Source organism: Bufo bufo, chromosome 2 (genome assembly GCF_905171765.1).
Source record: "Bufo bufo chromosome 2, aBufBuf1.1, whole genome shotgun sequence".
Taxonomy (NCBI): Eukaryota; Metazoa; Chordata; class Amphibia; order Anura; family Bufonidae; genus Bufo; species Bufo bufo.
Genome location: NC_053390.1, coordinates 278914389 through 278933611, shown reverse-complemented (window position 1 = coordinate 278933611; position 19223 = coordinate 278914389). Strand labels below are relative to the sequence as shown.

General features: G+C 42.6%; 1 protein-coding gene across 1 annotated transcript in view; it reads left to right on the top strand.

Annotated features, from left to right (window-relative positions):
- Positions 1 to 18236, top strand: part of LOC120991449 (trichoplein keratin filament binding) — a 34353-nt gene extending 16117 nt beyond the window's left edge. Inside the window, exons 7-13 of the mRNA XM_040420263.1 lie at positions 4187 to 4299; positions 6819 to 6885; positions 8023 to 8195; positions 11861 to 11942; positions 15114 to 15299; positions 15740 to 15883; positions 17856 to 18236. Coding sequence (XP_040276197.1) covers positions 4187 to 4299; positions 6819 to 6885; positions 8023 to 8195; positions 11861 to 11942; positions 15114 to 15299; positions 15740 to 15883; positions 17856 to 17888 — 798 coding nt within the window. The 3' untranslated portion in view covers positions 17889 to 18236. The remainder of the gene's footprint in view (positions 1 to 4186; positions 4300 to 6818; positions 6886 to 8022; positions 8196 to 11860; positions 11943 to 15113; positions 15300 to 15739; positions 15884 to 17855) is intronic.
- The last annotated feature ends 987 nt before the right edge of the window (positions 18237 to 19223 follow it).

Here is a 19223-nt window from a genome sequence, read left to right as displayed (position 1 = left end):
AACATGGGTTGTTCAATTTGTTCAGTTGTTTTGGTTACCCATTGTTACCACATTACTATATATGCCACTACAGCCATTGCAGAAAGTGCAGTCCCTGATATTATAGGCTTACCCCGGGCACCATGGCCAACTTGAAAATACTATCATGGAATGTCAGAGGATTGGGTACCCCACAAAAAAGATCAATGGTGTTCGCTTTCATTAGACATTCCAGCCCGCAAATTCTGTGCCTCCAGGAGACACATCTACTACCTAACACCTCTGGGGCCCTGAAGAGGCCATGGGTACAATGGGCCACACACTCATATCATACCCCCTCTTCAAGAGGGGTGTCTCTGCTAATACATAAACAACTACCCTGGGAGGTAAAAGAACTAGTCACAGATACAGAAGGCAGATATGTCTTTGTTCATGCTCTTATTGATAATGTACAGTACGTCTTACTAGGTATTTATAATCCTCCCCCAGGTTCTATGCAAGTCCTACACCTAACGGCTACCTTTGAGGCAACATAATCCAATGCAAAAGTAATATGTATGGGAGATTTAAACATGATGTTAGACTTCTCGTTGGACTGACTCCTAGATGCGGCAGACCATTCAAATACAGGAAATATCTCGAAACTCAATAGATTCTTAGCTGAATTCAGATGGTTTGATCTATGAAGAACTAAACATCCTGATTCTAGGGTGTATTCATGTCATAGCGGGGGTTGAGACTCCTTAACTCCTCATACCAACTGCAGAAATTCTTGAATGCACATGTTGATGAACCCAATCTGGCTCTGGTGTGGGGCACTCTAAACGCGTTTCTGCGTGGGACATTACACTCTAACATAACATACAAAAAAGACACTAAATGCTCAAAAATGGAGCATCGGTGCACCTCTTTGGATCAACAATACATTAGTCACCAGACTGATGCCAATAGGACAGCTTGGCTCCAGGCTGGCAGACAATATCTCGCGGTACTTAAAGACAAAGCTGACCGGAAATTTATTTTTCCTGAAACAAACAGCTTTTGAATTAGTCAACCAATCAGCTAAGCTACTTGCTCAACTGATCGGACATGACTCGCCCTCCTCAGCGATTCTAGCAATTAGAGACCATATGGTGCAGGAATCCAATACTCAGGAGGCAATTATTCGAATCGTCACACGTTTGTACCAAAATCTATGTAGATCCAGTATAACAGTATCTGAATCGGAGATAGATTCATACTTAGACGGCATCCCATTCCCTAAACTTACTGCAACACAAAGGGACCAACTAGATCATCCTATTAGCTTAGAAGAAGTGTTATAAGCCATAACAGACCTTAACAATGGGAAATCTCCAGTCCCAGATGGGATTCCTAAGGAGGTTTATGCCAGATATGCAGAGGTATTGGCTCCCCAATTGTTGGCCACATACCATTCTGCCCTGGGGACAGGGAAATTACCGGACTCTTTTATGGAGGCCACTGTAATTCTATTACCAAAACCTGATAAAGATCCCCTTGAGTGTGGATCTTATCGGCCCATAGCTCTGTTGAACGTGGATTACAAAATCCTCACCAGAATATTGGCGACTCGCCTTAACCAGGTAATCCTGTCATTAGTTCATCAAGACCAAACAGGTTTTTTGCTGGAAAAATCCACCACTGAGAATATAAGAAGGGTCCAGGTGGTCACAGAGATGGGCTACTCCCTGAATGTGGACTGGGCCTTGGCATCACTTGATACTGCTAAGGCATTCGACTCAATAGAGTGGCCATATATAATTGGATGCTTATGGGGGTTTGGATTTGGCCCACAATTCCTTAGGTAGATTAGTATCCTTTTATAGCAATCCGGTAAGCAGGTTACTAATAAACTGAGAATTGTCAGAAATCTTCCCTCTCTATAGATGGACAAGACAGGGATGTCCCCTGTCGCCACTCTTATTTGCCCTGGCAGTTGAGACTCTGGCCATTAGAGTGAGAAATAGTAACGCTATACATGGAGTGACCATGGGAGAGAGGGAAGTCTGGATTGGACTATATGCAGATTACATGATCCTATACATGTAATCACCTGATTCGTCTCTCAGAGGCGTGGTGGCCCTGATTGATGAGTTTGGGGACTATTCTGGTCTGAGAATCAACTGGGAAAAATCTATTTACATGCCTCTGGGTAAGTCAGATTGGAAAGGTCCGTCCCATGTTGCCCAATTAAAAGTAATGGACACATTTAAATACTTAGGAATCAAGATCACTAAACAATACTCCCGGGCTATATCACTCAATATCTGCCCCTTAATTGATCACATATGGAATAAATGTAAAAGTTGGAAACCGCTACCATATCAGTGGCAGGGAGCATCAACCTAATTAAAATTATAATACTCCCTAAAGTCCTGTATGCAGTTCAGCATTCAAACACACACACATACCCAAATCGATATTCAAAGAATTAGATTCTATGACTAGAACCTTCATTTGGGGCAGGTCACAGGCTAAACTCAGTTTGAATACACTGAAACGTCCCAAAACAGGAGGAGGTATGGCTTTACCAGACTTTCTTATATATTTAGCTGGTCAGTTAAAGCTTATTAATACATGGTATACAACAGAAGACCTGCCTACCTCAGAGTACTTTTTATCACTATACCTAAACTGTAGCACTTTGTGGTCGGTGTTGGAGGGGTCCCAAAAATTCCAGAGACCATTGTTGCCTATACACAAACTGGGCCAGACGGTGTGGAAGAAGGCTAAAACATTGGCCAATTTCACTGAAGTAGTTTCGGACATACCTTTCTGGAATAATCCATCTTTACCGCAGGTACAGGTGCTAATGGGAGCAGATAGATGGAAAACAGCGGGGGCAAATACCCTTGGAGATGTATATGATCAAGGAGCAAGAATGATGTTTGAGACTTTGTCACAAAAGTACAATATTCCTCACACTCTTTTCTTTTCATATTTACAACTTAGGGCAGCCTTGCAGAGTAAGTATCCAACCAACAGCACTAGAATCTCCAAATATCCACTTAAAGGAGTTGTCAAAACCCAGGGTCCCAGGGGATTAGTATCGGCAATCTACTCACACCTAGTATGCACAAAGATCAACACAAATACCCCTTCCAGCAATAGATAAATGGAAAAGATTGATACCCACACACTCACAGAAGAGTCCATAACGACTTTATTAGAATCACACTTGCATGTGTCTCCAGCTGGTAACAACAAAATATCCCAACTTTATATCATGCATCAGACATATTTAACAGCAACTAGGATGTTCAGAATGGGCAGAGCCGCATCCACGGCATGCCGCAATGTGATGAACTGGAAGCAGATTTCTGGTATAGGATGTGGAGCTAAATTTTGGAAGGAAGTTACTGATTTATTTTCTTCTTTGTTGCCGGCACGGGTGGATTGTTTCCCTGAGATCTGCCTGCTAGGGGTATTGAACGAAGAAAATTGGGTTCACTATATGACAATAATCCTAAGAAAAGCACTGTTTATGGCAAGGAAATGTATTGCTTTAAGATGGTATAGTCCCAATACACCAACTCTGACCATGTGGAAATCGCAAATTAACTAGATCTTACCATATTTAGTACTAGTGTTTAAACACCATAATAAGCCACAAAAATTTGATAGAGTCTGGGGTCTTTGGTGCGAGTCACCACACACTATGTACACAACCTTGACAATGCGACAAGGCCTATTGTCGGCTCGGGGTACCTTGGGTCTGATGGATTAAAGGGGCTGTCTGATTATACTACCTGATACCACGCTAGACAGAGTACTTAGGGGTTAGGGAAAATGCATTGGCTGATTGGAAATAATTGTAAAATGTATCTGTTTTAAGTTTATTATGTACTAATGAACAAAAGAAACTGAGAAAATAGAAATGAAATGCAAGATTACTGTATTTCATAATAAGAGTATGCGATATTGTTAATTTTACTTTTGTCAATAAAAAAATAAAAAATTCCTACTTTTTGCTAACGTATATTCCGTAGTTTAGCAAGAAGTAAGGGGCAGAGAGAAGAAAGTATGACTGCACGATCATACACAGGGCTTGTCTGTAGTTTGTAATTGGGAGGACACAGAGGTCAGAACCTTTCGCAAAGCTGCTCTTGGCAATGGAAGAATAGATTTCCTTTTGCTAAATACATAATTAAACAGGTTTAACTGGATAAATATCTTTGCCATTCAGGCTCAGAAATTAAAGAAGGAACAGGAAGACTTATTGAGACAACAGTGGGAAGTGGAGGAGCTTCAGGAAGAGAGGAAGAAAATTGAGGATCGTAGGAAGAAAATAGAGCTTGGGTAAGTGCTGGCTGAATTGCTGGCTGTTCTGATGTGTTAAATACATTTGACATAGCCAAAACCAGCAGTGGCCATTTTGCTTTGATTCTAAATTAAAGGGGCTTTGTCAAGGTATTAACTTATCCCCTATCCACAGTATAAAGGATAAGCATCCCGATTGGTGGGGGTCTGACCACAAAAGACCTGCACAGATCACAATAACAGGGTAACCATTTGCCTGAATGAATGCAGTGGCAAGTTACTCATGACTGCTGCTGCACTAATTCTCTAAGGGACCACAAAAATGGCCAGTACGGTGCTCGGCTAACTCAATCAGTCCCCTAGAGAATGAATGGATCAGACGCTTATCCCCTATCTTGTCAATAGGGGATAGTTGGCACAACCCTTTTACTATAAAATGGCCACCATAACCGCATCAAGAATCACTCCTGATTTGTAAGGCTACTTTCACATTAGCGTTTTTATTTTCTGGTATTGAGATCCGTCATAGGGGCTCAATACCGGAAAAAAAAAACGTTTGTTTTGTCCCCATTCATTTTCAACGGGGACAAAACGTAACTGAACAGGACTAAATGCTCCAAAATACATTCCGTTCCGTTTGGTTGCAAGCTGCGGTTTTCTTTCCATCATAGGATGCAGAGAAAGACAGATCCATCATGACCCACAATGCAAGTCAATGGGGACGGATCCGTTTAACTCTGACACAATAGAAAACAGATCTGCCCCTCATTGACTTTCAATGGAGTTCATGACTAATCTGTATTGGCAATGTTAAAAATAATACAACCGGATCTGTTTATAACGGATGCAGATGGTTGTATTATCAGTAACTGAAGCGTTTTTGCTGAACCCTGCCGGATCCTGCAAAAACGTTAGTGTGAAAGTAGCCTAATCCCCATTATTAGAGCCTGTAATGTAAACATATGGATACATTGTATAGCGGGTCCAACATTTAATAATGAGTGATCAGTGTGGTCAGAGACCCCCATTATCAGCAGAATAAGGCTGGGTTCACACTTGAACGTTTTACAGCGCGTTCAACCGCGCTGTAAAACGCTCAACACATGAAAACCAATGCTTCCCTATGGCCCTGGTTCTCACTTGAGCGTTTTACAGCGCGTTTGAACGCGCTGAAAAACGCCCTACACTCAAACAAGTTCTTGAGCTTCTTTGGGGCGTTTTGACGCGCGTTTGTGGCCATAGGACACTGCAGTCAATAACACAAACGCGCGTCAAACGCGCGTTTACTATTGCAAAAAACGTGCATAAAAACGCGCAACAAAAACGCGCATATAAAATGCGCTCAAGTGTGAACCCAGCCTAAAGGCCTCTTCACTGCAGCACTGGCACAGCGACACTCTTCTTCATGAGGTTGTGTCTTCACTTGAATGGGGCTGAGCTGTAGATAGTCCCATACCCTAGGACTCCATTGATCAGCAGAACACTACCATTTTACAAGTACGGGTCCATTCACACTTCCGCAAAATGGGTCCGCATCCGTTCCGCAATTTTGCAGAACGGGTGCAGACCATTCATTTTCAATGGGGCCGGAATGTGCTGTGTGCTATCCGCATTTGCAGATCCGCACTTCCGCATCCGTGCTTTCGTTTCCGCAAAAAAAATAGAACAGGTCCTATTCTTGTCCGCAATTGCGGACAAGATTAGGCATTTTCTGTTATAGTGCCTGTGATGTGCGGTCCGCAAATTGCGGAATGCACATTGCCAGTGTCCGTGTTTTGCGGATCCGCAGAACACTTAGGAATGTTTGAATGGACCCTCATGGTTTCTTTGTCTGCTGATTGGTGGGGTCCTGGAGTTTGGACCACCACTAATCATACAGTGGTGGTCTGTTCTAAGTGTCTCCACTTTGGAAGGAGAGTTCAGCTTTATTGTGGGCGACTGAGGCTAAGGCTAGTTTTACATATGCGGCATGGCCTTCGCTGGGCTGTTCCAGTAGAGAACAGCCTGCCAGAGTTCTCCGGATCCGGCATATGCCTGAAAATCGTCAAGATAAAAACTGCTTCACGGAACAGTTTTTGTCCGGTCGTTTCCTGACATTCTCTGCTAGAACTCCTGGCCGCATATGTGAAACTAGCCTTAGTTGTAATATTGTGCATTTTGGTAAAATACAGGAAGAAGCTGGTGGCGAGTGATGGGACAGATTAAATCTGCCATAAAATATTGGTAAACTGTTGGCAAAATGTGATCATTAAATCAATATGAGCAAATCCCTGTATTAAAGATAAGCTTGTAATAATTTGTACATCTGGCCCCATTCAACATTTATTCAGCCACCCTTTTGCCTCAAAAAACTCACAACACTTGTATACTGTTGGTAAACTGACAGGATGTTTTATTTCAGGGGGAAACATATATATGAAAGCCATTTCCAGAAATAGAGCGAAGCTATTTACCACTATTTAGCTGAGAATTACTGCAATGCATTTAAATAGGAGCTGCTCACAGTTAATCAAGTATAATAAGCAGTTATGTGTTTAACATTTTTATGATCTTTTTAGTCACTTCCTGAGTCGTCAGTACACCGCACAGATGAAGAGAAGAGCCCGCATGGTACAGGAAGAACTGGTAAGAGTTGTGTCACATACTGTACGTCATTCATGCAGAATTTTTTTCCCTTGATTTGTCAAGGAAGATTACTATCATTGTCCCTAGAATGCTTATGTTGTTTGACCTTATGCTAAAGTCATGAGGTCACCACGTACTGCTAATTTAAAGTAAAGTAGATCACAGGATGAAGAGTTCTCCAGTGACATTCTATTCCAATGATATCAGCTTAAAGGGGTTGTCCGGGTTCAGAGCTCTCCTTTGCCCTGCGCTGAATTGTGTAGGGCAAAGGATTTTATTTTATTTTTTAGATCCGGTGATGTATCAGGCTCTCTATGGGTAAAGCTTGGTGGAGAATTTAGCGCTGCTCTATCCTGTAAAACGGCTAGGTCAATGCTAAAGCCGGCCCATCAGTGCCTGTGACATCACCTGGAACACTGCTAGGCGGAAGCCTCCACCTAGCAATGTAAAAAATATAAACAAAACAGCCCTTTTTAAGGTCATCAGTACCTGATCGGTGGGACCCCTGCCAATCAGCTGTTTGAGAAGGCAGTGGCGCTCCTGTGAGTGCTGCAGCCTTCTCTTGTGAGTGCTGCAGCCTTCTCTCTGCTTTTGCTAGGCTGAGTGACGACACGTTCATGTGTCCTGTGGTCTAGGAGCAGCTCCACTCCAATCAAGTGAATGGGATTGAGTGCAATACCAGGCACAGCCACTATACAATGTACGGCGCTGTGCTTGGTGAGCAGGAACAAGCCCATGGCTCTCACAGTAGCCCTGCTGCCTTCTCAAAACAGCTGGTCGGACCCCCACCAATTAGTTACTGATGTCCTATCTAGAGGATAGGTCATCAGTTAAAAAATCCTGGAAAACCCTTTTATGTGTGGTCCTGAAGGCCAGAAATGGCTTGGTTTTGTAAGGGGTTAATATCAGCACCCACTATGAATGCTGCAACAATCTCTTCCTCCAGTGCAGTGGGCACCAGATTCATCAGCAGGACATAGGCTAAAACCAGTGCTTGGTTAGCAAGCTCTACTCAAACTAGTCGTGCTGAGCCCAACTGAGGTCCCATCAATTATCAGATGCATATAAAAACTGCTGTAAATGCATTGATAATTCACAATCTTCTATGTAATGTTAATCCCTTCTATCTTGTTTCAGGAAACGGACATGAAGATACTAGCAGCACTGATCAGTAAAGAAGATGAGGAGCAAAGCTTGCGTTCCGCTAGAAGGGAGCAGGCAGCTGCTGATGCAGCCTGGATGAAACGCGTCATTGAGGAGCAGCTTCATCTGGAGAGGCAGAGAGAAGCAGAGCTCGATACTCTCTTCAGGTGACTGGCCAATATTGGGCACTAAGGGTGAACAAGAAGTCTCTGTGCAGCTAGGCTACACATGTAGGCATCATGCCTAAAAGCTGTTCTAACAAGAATTGTCAGTTTGTGTAACTGTGTCTAGAATGTGTATTGTCACTGGTTGCTGCATTTATTATTTTCTTCTTTGTTTACGCCACTATTGTGGCATAAAAAGTCACAAATTATTGCGCACACTATAATTTACCAATAATTTGCTAGTTTTCACTAGTCTCATCACTTTTAAAAAGTGGTAAGAAAGTGAGTGGGGCTTAGTAGGAGGGGGCATGACCTCCTGGTGTCTGCCAGATTTACTGTCATTTATGCCAGAAAATGGCGTAAATGATAATTCAAATCTACGCCAACTCATAACTTTCATAGATTTGAAAGTCTGGCACACGGACAGCCTTTGCCTCTTAATAAATTTTGTATATTTTAATGGATTTACACTAGTGTTTGGAACACCCGCTATAGTATATGTCCCCCATTGTTTTTCGATCCAGATTACATTCTAGTACAATCGCGACTTGCAAAACCCCTTTTAGTAATGCACTGAAATGAATGGTGTGCATATGTACTTGTCCATATATGCTAGTTCTGTATAATAACCAAGGATGACAGCTTAACATAATTTCTAGAGTAATCTTCTTATGTGCTAGTCAGCAGTCTGCTCACAGATAAAAATAGCTCTTAGAGCATGTAAGTGTCACAGATGAATACACGTTAGGGCTGAAACGATTACTCGAATTAATCGATTAACTCGACATAAAAAAATCCTCGAATCAATGATTTGTTTGTGCCATGTGACCACAGAGTGTGAGTGAAGAGCTTGCTATTACTCATGCTCTGTTGTCACCCGAAGAAAAAAATGGATTAAAATGGAAAATCTGCTAAAATAATGAAAGTTAGAAATTTCATTTCCATTTTCCTTTAATTCTTGTGGAACACCTAAAGGGTTAACAAAGTTTGTAAAATCAGTTATGAGTAGCTTATGGGGTTTAGTTTCTACAATGGGGTCGTTTATGGGGGGTTTCCACTATGTAAGCACCACAAAGTGACTTCAGACCTGAACTGGTCCTTAAAAAGTGGGTTTTGGAAATTTTCTTAAAAGAATTGCTTCTAAAATTCTAAGCCTTCTAACGTCCTAAAAAAATTAAATGACATTTCCAAAATGATGCCGACATAAAGTAAACATATGGGGAATGTTAAGTAATAAATATTTTATCAGGTATCACTTTCTGTTTTAAAAACAGAGAAAATTGCGAATTTTTCAAAATATTTGGTAAATTTGGAATTTTTTCATAATTAACGGTGAAATATATTGACACAAATTTCTGACTATCATGAAGTACAATGTGTCACGAGAAAACTGTCTCAGACTGGCTTGGATAAGTAAGTGTTCCAAAGCTATTACCACATAAAGTGACACATGTCGGATTTGCAAAAAATGGCCTGGGCAGGAAGGTGAAAACTGGCCCGGGGTAGAAAGGGTTAATAATACTCTCTAATAGTTATCGACAGTGTCGCTTTGACTGTGTAAAAATGCTCCAGATTTATGACGATGCTGGGTGACAAGTCTGGTCTAGTCTAAGGTTACACCACCTATTAGTTGACCCTTACTTTGTGGCACATTTTTGGCACCTGGTATGCATAAGGCCACTGTGAGCCCACCAATAAAAAGGAAGGAAATGTCCAGATACTACTGAAAAATACAGACAGGACTGGTCAAAGAAGTAAGCAATGTAGCACAAGAATAGCTATACTGTAACACTAGTATATATGCGGCTATTTGGTCTCTTATAGCATGAGATTCACACAGTGTATATGTCAACAGTTTCTGAACTGGTAACTTCCCCCGCAATGTGTCTTCTGCTTCTTGTTTTGAAGTTCTCCAGCCTTTGGAACTTCTGTAACTGTGGGCAGCAGCCCGGTGAGAAAATACAATCCTGCTCCTCTGTTCTCTGCCCTTCCATTCTGGCTCTTTCACCCAGCCTGTAAACAAACTTCCAGGTGCCTGGCCTCGGTGGGACATGACAAAATGGTCACTGCCCAGGCCAGCCATTGACCGCAGTGGGGCACGTGACCCTGTCTGTCCGGAAGTTTACAGGGCCCAGAAGATCACTGAATAGAGCTAGGGAACCGAAATGGGGTGGCGAGGAGCGGGTATGATTGTGTTGTTTTTTTTTAACCTGGACAACACTCTGCACTCCTCTACTGTGTGTGAAGTTGCTGTCACCTCCACATTCAGGTGGACTCATACCCGCGGCTCCACACAGCTGCTGGGAGGATGGAAAGGTAAGTATTCTCTTGTTACCCGGTCAGCGCTCTCTCTGCATTCCTAGTGGAATTCTGGAGAAGGGTCGTTGAACCAGGGAGTTATTCTGATTACCTGATTGGAGTCGGGAAGGAATTTTTTCCCCTAAATTGGAAGACAAGTGGGTTCCACCTCTTGTTTTTTTTTTTTTTTTTTTTTTGCCTTTCTCTGGATTAACTTGCAGGATAACAGGCTGAACTGGATGGACAAATGTCTTTTTTTTCAGCCTTATAAACGATGTGACTATGATTTTGTAATACACTCAAACGGGTGACTGGATATAGCATATTTATGCTGGACCACCAATGATTGTAAGTCACAATGCAGGCACCAGTAGACAGGTCTATTAGTCCTGTCAATTAAAGGGGAGGGGGAGAGTATACTGCGCACCGAGGGGCATAGTAGTAGTAGCAGTGCCCTGAGAGCTACGCCGGCCCCTGCAGCAGTTGATCCTATAGCCATAAGACGGATATCAATTTAATCAGCACAATGAACCCTATGGAGCAGTATGCCTGGTATAATAGAGTTGATTATGCTGACGGTGCCTCTTCAAAAGGTTATTCCAGTTCGGAGAGATTTTTCGCTCATCACCATAATCCATAGATACGTATGGAAGAGGTTCAAACGTAATGTCAGCCTCTCAGCATGTTTACATCAGGGACCGGATCACCAGCAATAGTGTTTGTATGTCCTGTGCGCAGCTGTACCTGCTCTACCTCCTGCTGTACAGACTGACGTTTCTTAGTGCCAGTGGGAAGCAGGAGCACGGTATTCCTGCCTCAGTGTTACTGTCTCACACTCTCCCCTCAGTCTGTCGAGGCATAAAATGAAACCCTCTTAAATATGAGCATAATATAGATGCATATTAGCATCCATATTAAGGCTGCAGTACCCCAAGCTCCCATGGGTATATTTAACTGGGCATAGATCACCATATGATGATCCTTACCGTGAGCCACAGATTTATTACTTTCAATTAGTGACATTTCTCTTTCCAAATACCCTAATAAATGCCAGTATATTGTAGTTCAAAGCATTGCTGTATTAAATACACATCGCATCGTAAAATAACATCTACATACCGTATCTGGAACCCCCATAATTGTAACAGCTTGTACAAGAAAGTTGATACATGTTTGCTCTTTTTTTTTTGTGTTTCCTTAATAATTAAAGTCAATGTAAAGAAACTCTCTCTTAGGCGACTTTCACGCAGTCAGTGTTTGATAATTGATTTCCATTAGTGATTGTGAATAAAAACCGGAAGCGGAGCCTATACTCTGTACTTTATACTTTTATAATGCTGTAATTTATATAATTACTATTTTCCTACTAGGGAAGAAGCCAGACAGGTGTGGGAGAAAAGAGAGGCGGAATGGGACAGAGAGAGGAATGCACGGAATCGCTTGATGAAAGAGGTAACGCTGCATAATGTTAGGGGCTATTCGCACGTCCATGCTCAGGACGTATTATATATTTCCATATTACTCATCTGTGTCATGGCTGTGGGGATCTATGATGCTGCGAGTTCGGGTCAGTTAAACCCGCAGTTGGGCCATGATACACATCAGACGTTTAATACACGTTCATATAAATAGCCCCTAGGTTTAAGATTACTTTAACCTGACTTCATCTAGAGTTGTTCCATTAATACCAATTTAGTTGGCCACGCACAAGTTGTTCTACTTTTATACTATATCATAATTATCATGGGAGTGGGCACTTTGAATCATGGGAAGACTATCCTATTAGAATGCACTGAGATTTTGCAACATGTTGGAATATTTTTTGTAATATTCCTAAGCCTTTTGCTGTATAAGTCTACTTTCACACTGGCGTTTTGGCTTTCTGTTTGTGAGATCCGTTCAGGACTCTCACAAGCGGTCCAAAACGGATCAGTTTAGCCCCAATGCATTCTGAATGGAAAAGGATCTGCTTAGAATGCATCATTTTGCCTCCGTTCAGTATCCATTCCGTCTGATGAAACTGAGCCAACCAGATCCGCTTTGACACACAATGTAAGTCAATGGGGACAGATACGTTTTCTATGATACAATCTGGCACAATAGAAAACGGATCCGTCCTCCATTGACTTTCAATGGTGTTCAAGACGGATCCGTCTTGGCTATGTTAAAGATAATACAGACGGATCCGTTCTGAACGGATGCAGATGGTTGTATTATATGAACGGATCTGTCTGTGCATATCCATGACGCAGGGCTCCAGATGGCGACCAAAACGGTCGCCAATGCGCCTTAAAATTTGCAGATGGCGACAAGACTTTTTAGTCTTGTCGCCATTTGCGACTGTACCGCCGCGATCCTGCGCAGCCTAAGTTCCCTTCACTAGCACACTGCACAGTGGAGAAGGAAGGAGTCCCTCCCTCTCCACTGTGACGCGGCCGCCACTACCACCAATGGGGATATAGCAGGGGAGGAGCTGTCGCCACTGCGCCACCAATGAATGTAAAACATAAGTATAGGCAGCGGTATCACAGACCCGGCACCCGGCCTCAATAACAGGGCATGCGATCCGCGGCCATTAACCCCTCAGGTGCCCCAGATCGCATGCCCTGTTATTGAGGCCAGGTGCCGGGTCTGTGATACCGCTGCAGACAATTATAGGAAGGAGTCAAAGAGGACCTTTCGTGGGTCCAAAGAATATTAACTTATCAGCAGGCTGCATAGAGCGGCGCCCAGGGATCTAAGTGCACTTACTATTATTCCTGGGCGCCGCTCCGTTCGTCCGCTGTGGCCCCCGGTATTTTCAGCATTCAGAGGAAGAAGGAGGAGGAGGCGCCAGTGTCTCTCCTTCTCCCTGACAGCAGCGCTGTCCAATCAGAGCGCAGAGCTCAGAGCCAGGGAGGAAAAAACCTCCCTGGCTCTGAGCTCTGCGCTGTGATTGGACAGCGCTGCTGTCAGGGAGAAGGAGAGACACTGGCGTCTCCTCCTCCTTCCTCTGAATGCTGAAAATACGGGGGGCCACAGCGGACGAACGGAGCGGCGCCCAGGAATAATAGTAAGTGCACTTAGATCCCTGGGCGCCGCTCTATGCAGCCTGCTGATAAGTTCATATTCTTTGGACCCACGAAAGGTCCTCTTTAAACATTCATTGGTGGTGCAGTGCGCTCTCCCAAAGCCTCCCCCCCCCCCCCCCCCCATTATCACTGGCCACAAGTCGTCGTGTCCCCCCCCCCCCAGTTATATGGTGGCCACAGGGTCCCATCCCGTTCATTGGTGGCAGTGGCAGATTACAGAGCTCTATCAGGGTGAATAGCACAAGGGATGAAAAAAATCAAGGTTCTAGTCCCTAAGGGAAATAATGGTTATTAAATAAAAAGTAAAAAAAAAAAAAAAAAAAAGAAACTCCAAAATACTAAAAGTTTAAATGGCCCCCTTCCCAGTTTTACATATAAAATTTACAAACAATAAAGAATAAACATATTACATATCGCCACGTCCCAAAAAGTGTGAGCTATTAAAATATAAAAAAATATTTCCGCTCGGTGAAGGCCGTAACAGAAAAAAAAACTCTAAACCACACAATTCGCCATTTTTAGTCACCTTGTCCCCCAGAAAATGTCCCTGGATGTGAGAGGTATGTGGTGCTGTTTTCTCCTATATGTAGTGCTGGCTCACTACTGTCACCTGCGTCTCATCTTCTCAAAGTCCTTTTTTAAAAATTATATGCATTTTAAATTTGGCGACTAAAAAATTGAATTTGGCTCCTAAATTTTTTAGTTTAGGAGCCAATGGCTCCTGGTCATTTTTTTTTGTCTGGAGCACTGTGACGGATGCGCACCAAATGCGAGTGTGAAAGTAGCCTAAAAGAGACGGACCATCTAGTCATGGAACATAATTTATTGTCTAGCACAGGGATCAGCAGCCATCGGCACTCCAGCTGCTGTGAAACTACAGCTCGCAGCATGAAAACATGCTTGGCTGTTCTTCTACCTCCCATAGAAGTGAATGAAGCATTCTGGGAGTTGTAGTTTGTGAACAGCTGGAGTGCCAGAGGTTCCTGATCCATGGTCCAGCATGTCAGATCATAGGGTCTTGTGCACTTGGAGTGGACTAAGGGACAATAAAATGCATGGAAAGGGAAGACAACAAAGCCTCATACCCATGCCCAATTTAATGCTGCAGATTTTTAAATCTGCTCAAGCCACGTACTGTATGTCATGAATAGTTTTTCCTGGAACACATTTTGCCATAGGTTTCTGCTGTGTGTGCATGTAACTTCAAAGGAACTTAAAACCTACAAGTGAATGATAAAATTAAATTGGAGATAGTCTTGTCCTTACTGTTATCAGTGTGCAGGATTTTCTACATGTTCCTAGAACAAATAGTCTTGTATAAATCCTGTAGAGAACACGCAGTGGTTAACCCGTTCCATTTTCATTTGAGGAGCTGGGGTTAAAAGGTTTTTCCAGCAGCGGTTTTATATATGTCTCTCATTTTTATTTCCATGTTGGGTATATGCAGAGCATTACAGTATATATATTCCATAGTCTGTTTCTAGCGATTGTTAGAAACATTAATATTTTGCTTCGGAAATACTGGAACATGTTTTGCGGTCTCCTTATGCAGGTGCTGACAGGAAGGCAGCTTCAGATTCAGGAGAAAATAGAACAGAATAAACGGGCACAGAGGGAATCGTTAAAGTCTCGTGAACAGCTCATCCGAGAGCTTGAAGAGTTCAAGCAACTGACTTCTAGAGAGAAAAAAGAGGAGGAAGAACTGAAGACGGCTCGAAAGCTGGAACTGGAGGCACAGGTACTAGGTTTCAGTCCATACAAAACAAAGAGGTGTTCTCCTCATTGTGCAGCTGCAACCCAGAAACTTTCTTTTCTGCAGTCTTTGAGATCTGTATTCTTAGGCCTAATGCACACGACCGTTGTTTTGGTCCGCATCCGAGCCGCAGTCTTTGCGGCTTGGATGCGGACCCATTCACTTCAATGGGGCCGCAAAAGGTGCGGACAGCACATGGAGTTGCTCCGTTCCGTGGTCCGAAAAAAATAAAATAACCTGTCCTATTCTTGTCCTTTTTGCGGACAAGAATAGGCAGTTATATCAATGGCTGTCCGTGCCGTTCCGCAAATTGCGGAACGCACACGGGCGCCATCTGTGTTTTGCGGACCCGCAAAACACACAACGGTTGTGTGCATGAGGCCTTAGGTGTATACTATTCTAATACCAAAAAATGTATCTCTTAGATTTCTGAGCGGCGCTTGCAAGAGAGAGAGGCCATGATGCGCCTGGAAGAGGAGGAAAGAGAAGAGAAATTGGCTGAGGAAGAAGACGAGTATTTGGCAGAACAAGAGGCAGAGATCATGACAGAGAGGGGTTATCAGGACAAGGTATAGATTTACCAAAAATAATTATGGGAGCAAATGACGCAGCATGAGCCATGCTTGGATTTGTACAGCCCTTTTAACCTTTTGCTGACAGATTTTCACTATATCCTCTTCAATAACTTTTGTATTCTACCCACTGAAGAGGATTTATTTTCATTCTCATGTGTTCATTGATTCCTTCCCATCCCATTTACTTTTGTGGATATAGTTGAGACATGTTTGACAAGTGGTTTTTTCTTTCTTCACTTAATCTATTGTAAAGCACGTTATATAATGATGTAAAAGGCATCCAGGTAAACACATGCGGCAGCAATATGGCTGCTGTAGCAGATTTCTGCTTGATAAACGTCAATCATCTTCCATAAGTTAACTATAGACATGAGATAAAAACCATACATGCTGGCCATTAAAGGGGACATGCCTAGTTCTGGTGCCGCCCCATTCATTCTCCATGGGAGTCCTCCCATAGAGAATGAATGGAGCGTCAATTTGCATGCACGACCATACGATCCATGAGAACGGGGCAACATTATGATGGAGCGTGGATTGAGGGGGTACTTAAAAACTTGGCATAACCACTTTAAATATCCCTCTTCTTGTATGCAAATTACTAGTTTCCAACCATTTGTGAGAATTTCTGACAACCCGATTGCAAAGGTTTGTGCTGGTAGACAACTGTTTGCTTGTCTATCTCTTAGCCCAGGAATGTTCAACCTGCAGCCCTCCAGCTGTTGTAAAACTACAACTCCCACCATGCCCTTCTGTAGGCTGATAGCTGTAGGCTGTCCAGGAATTATGGGAGTTGTAGTTTTGCAACAGCTGGAGGGCCGCAGGTTGAGCATGCCTGTCTTAGCCAATTAAAATTGCTATCTTTACACAGAAAGCTCCATCAATGACTGGGCAAACCTACAGGCTTGCTTGTATGGGTTTGCCCCTCTGCTAAGACTTGGGGTCCATTCACACATCCGTGTGTGTTTTGCGGATCCGTGGATCTGCAAAACACGGACAGCGGCAATGTGCGTTCCGCATTTTGCGGACCGCACATTGCCGGCACTAAGAGAATATGCCTATTCTTGTCCGCTATTGCGGCCCTATAGAAATGTACGGGTCCGCAATTCCGTTCTGCAAAATGCGGAATGGAATTGCAGATGTGTGAATGGACCCTTAGTGTAACTCCATCTTTTGAATCACTAAAAAGGCAGCTAGTGACCATCCTGGTAAGGCCACAAAGTCATCAGTTCTTATGCATTTAAATGTTAAAGGGAATGTGTCATCAGAAAATGACCTATTGCTTAAATCGTTAAACATAAAAACTTTTTTTTTTTTAACAGAATCAAATAATTTTTGATGATATGTATAATTTTTTTTCTATGTCAGAATCTATATTTAGACAAAAAACATGAAATCCTGCAGTTTTCGCACTGGTCACTAAGCCTAATAATAGGTGCCACTTCTTGGTCTGTACAGATCACTTTACTGCAGTTATATATTATTCTAATCCTGCCTGTAATAAGGTGATATCACCTCTCTGTATAGATAAGACGTGATAAACCATTCACAATAGGTGATTATCAAATCACAGGTCACAGAGCATGCCTAGAAAACTCTCCCATAGAAGTCAATAGGGTCTCCTCCTGACCATGTGTCTATGGCCCATAGGGCTGCCATAAAGCTATTTTCTTGATGCTTTCTAAATGCTGTTAAGAACAGCTCAGGCAAGATATCAGCCCATCTTCAGGAAATAGAATTAAAGGAAATGATTCACCAAAAATGCTTTATTCTATGTGGAACCGGAAAATACAATCCACTGAACTTGGTGTGGTTGAAGGAGCTGCAGCTGCTGTCCTGGTGATGTCAGCAGAATACCAGTTACCATCCACACCTTTACCCATGCATGGATTTCAGAAATAACAGATGCTTGCTTGTAAAATACCAATAATGCTTTTCAACAGCTTTTTTTTTTGTGTGTCTGCAGGTGTTTAGTCGCCCCCGGCCCGCCTGGTCATGACAGATTGAAGTACTCGGACTGTCGACAGTACTGTAGTTATGGCTTACAACTTGAAGTATACTTTGTTTCTCATTCCTAAGTACACAACTTTTACGTGTAAATACTTTTAATCTTGAGTGCTTGCGTGTGTAGATATACTTTGTATTATACAAAATTATGGACATATTTATAAGACTATTTAAAACTAGCTCCATGCTGACCCCTTGTGGAGGAAAGTAATTTTGACCTTCTAATACGGTGATCTATACGGTGATCGGACATACGGTGGATATAAAAAGTCTACACACCCCTGTTAAAATGTCAGGTTTCTGTGATGTAAAAAATAAATAAAAATGAGACAAAGATAAATCATTTCAGAACTTTTTCCACCTTTAATGTGACCTATAAACTGCACAACTCAATTGAAAAACAAACTGAAATCTTTTAGGTTGAGGGAAGAAAAAATATAAAAAATATATAATATGGTTGCATAAGTGTGCACACCCTTAAACTAATACTTTGTTGAAGCACCTGTTGATTTTATTTCAGCACTCAGTCCTTTTGGGTATGAGTCTATCAGCATGGCACATTTTGACTTGGCAAGATTTGCCCACTCTTCTTTGCAAAAACACTCCAAATCTGTCAGATTGCGAGGGCATCTCCTGTGCACAGCCCTCTTTAGATCACCCCACAGATTTTCAATCGGATTTAGGTCTGGGCTCTGGCTGGGCCATTCCAAAAACTTTAATCTTCTTTTGGTGAAGCCATTCCTTTGATGATTTGGATGTATGCTTTGGGTCGTTGTGATGCTGAAAGATGAAGTTCCTCTTCATGTTCAGCTTTCTAGAAGAAGCCTGAAGGTTTTGTGCCAATATTGACTGGTATGTGGAACTGTTCATAATTCCCTCTAGCTTAACTAAGGCCCCAGTTCCAGCTGAAGAAAAACAGCCCCACAGCATGATGCTGCCACCACCATGCTTCACTGTGGGTATGGTGTCCTTTTGGTGATGTGCAGTGTTGTTTTTGCGCCAAACATATCTTTTGGAATTATGGCCAAAAAGTTCAACCTTTTCCCACATACTTTTGGGAGACTTCAGATGTGTTTTTGCAAAATGTAGCCTGACTTTCTTCGTAAGAAAAGGCTTTCGTCTTCCCACTCTCCCCATAGCCCAGACATATGAAGAATACGGGAGATTGTTGTCACATGTACCACACAGCCAGTACTTGTCAGATATTCCTACAGCTCCTTTAATGTTGCTGTAGGCCTCTTGGTAGCCTCCCAGACCAGTTTTCTTCTCGTCATTTCATCAATTTTAGAGGGACGTCCAGTTCTTGGTAATGTCACTGTTGTGCCAT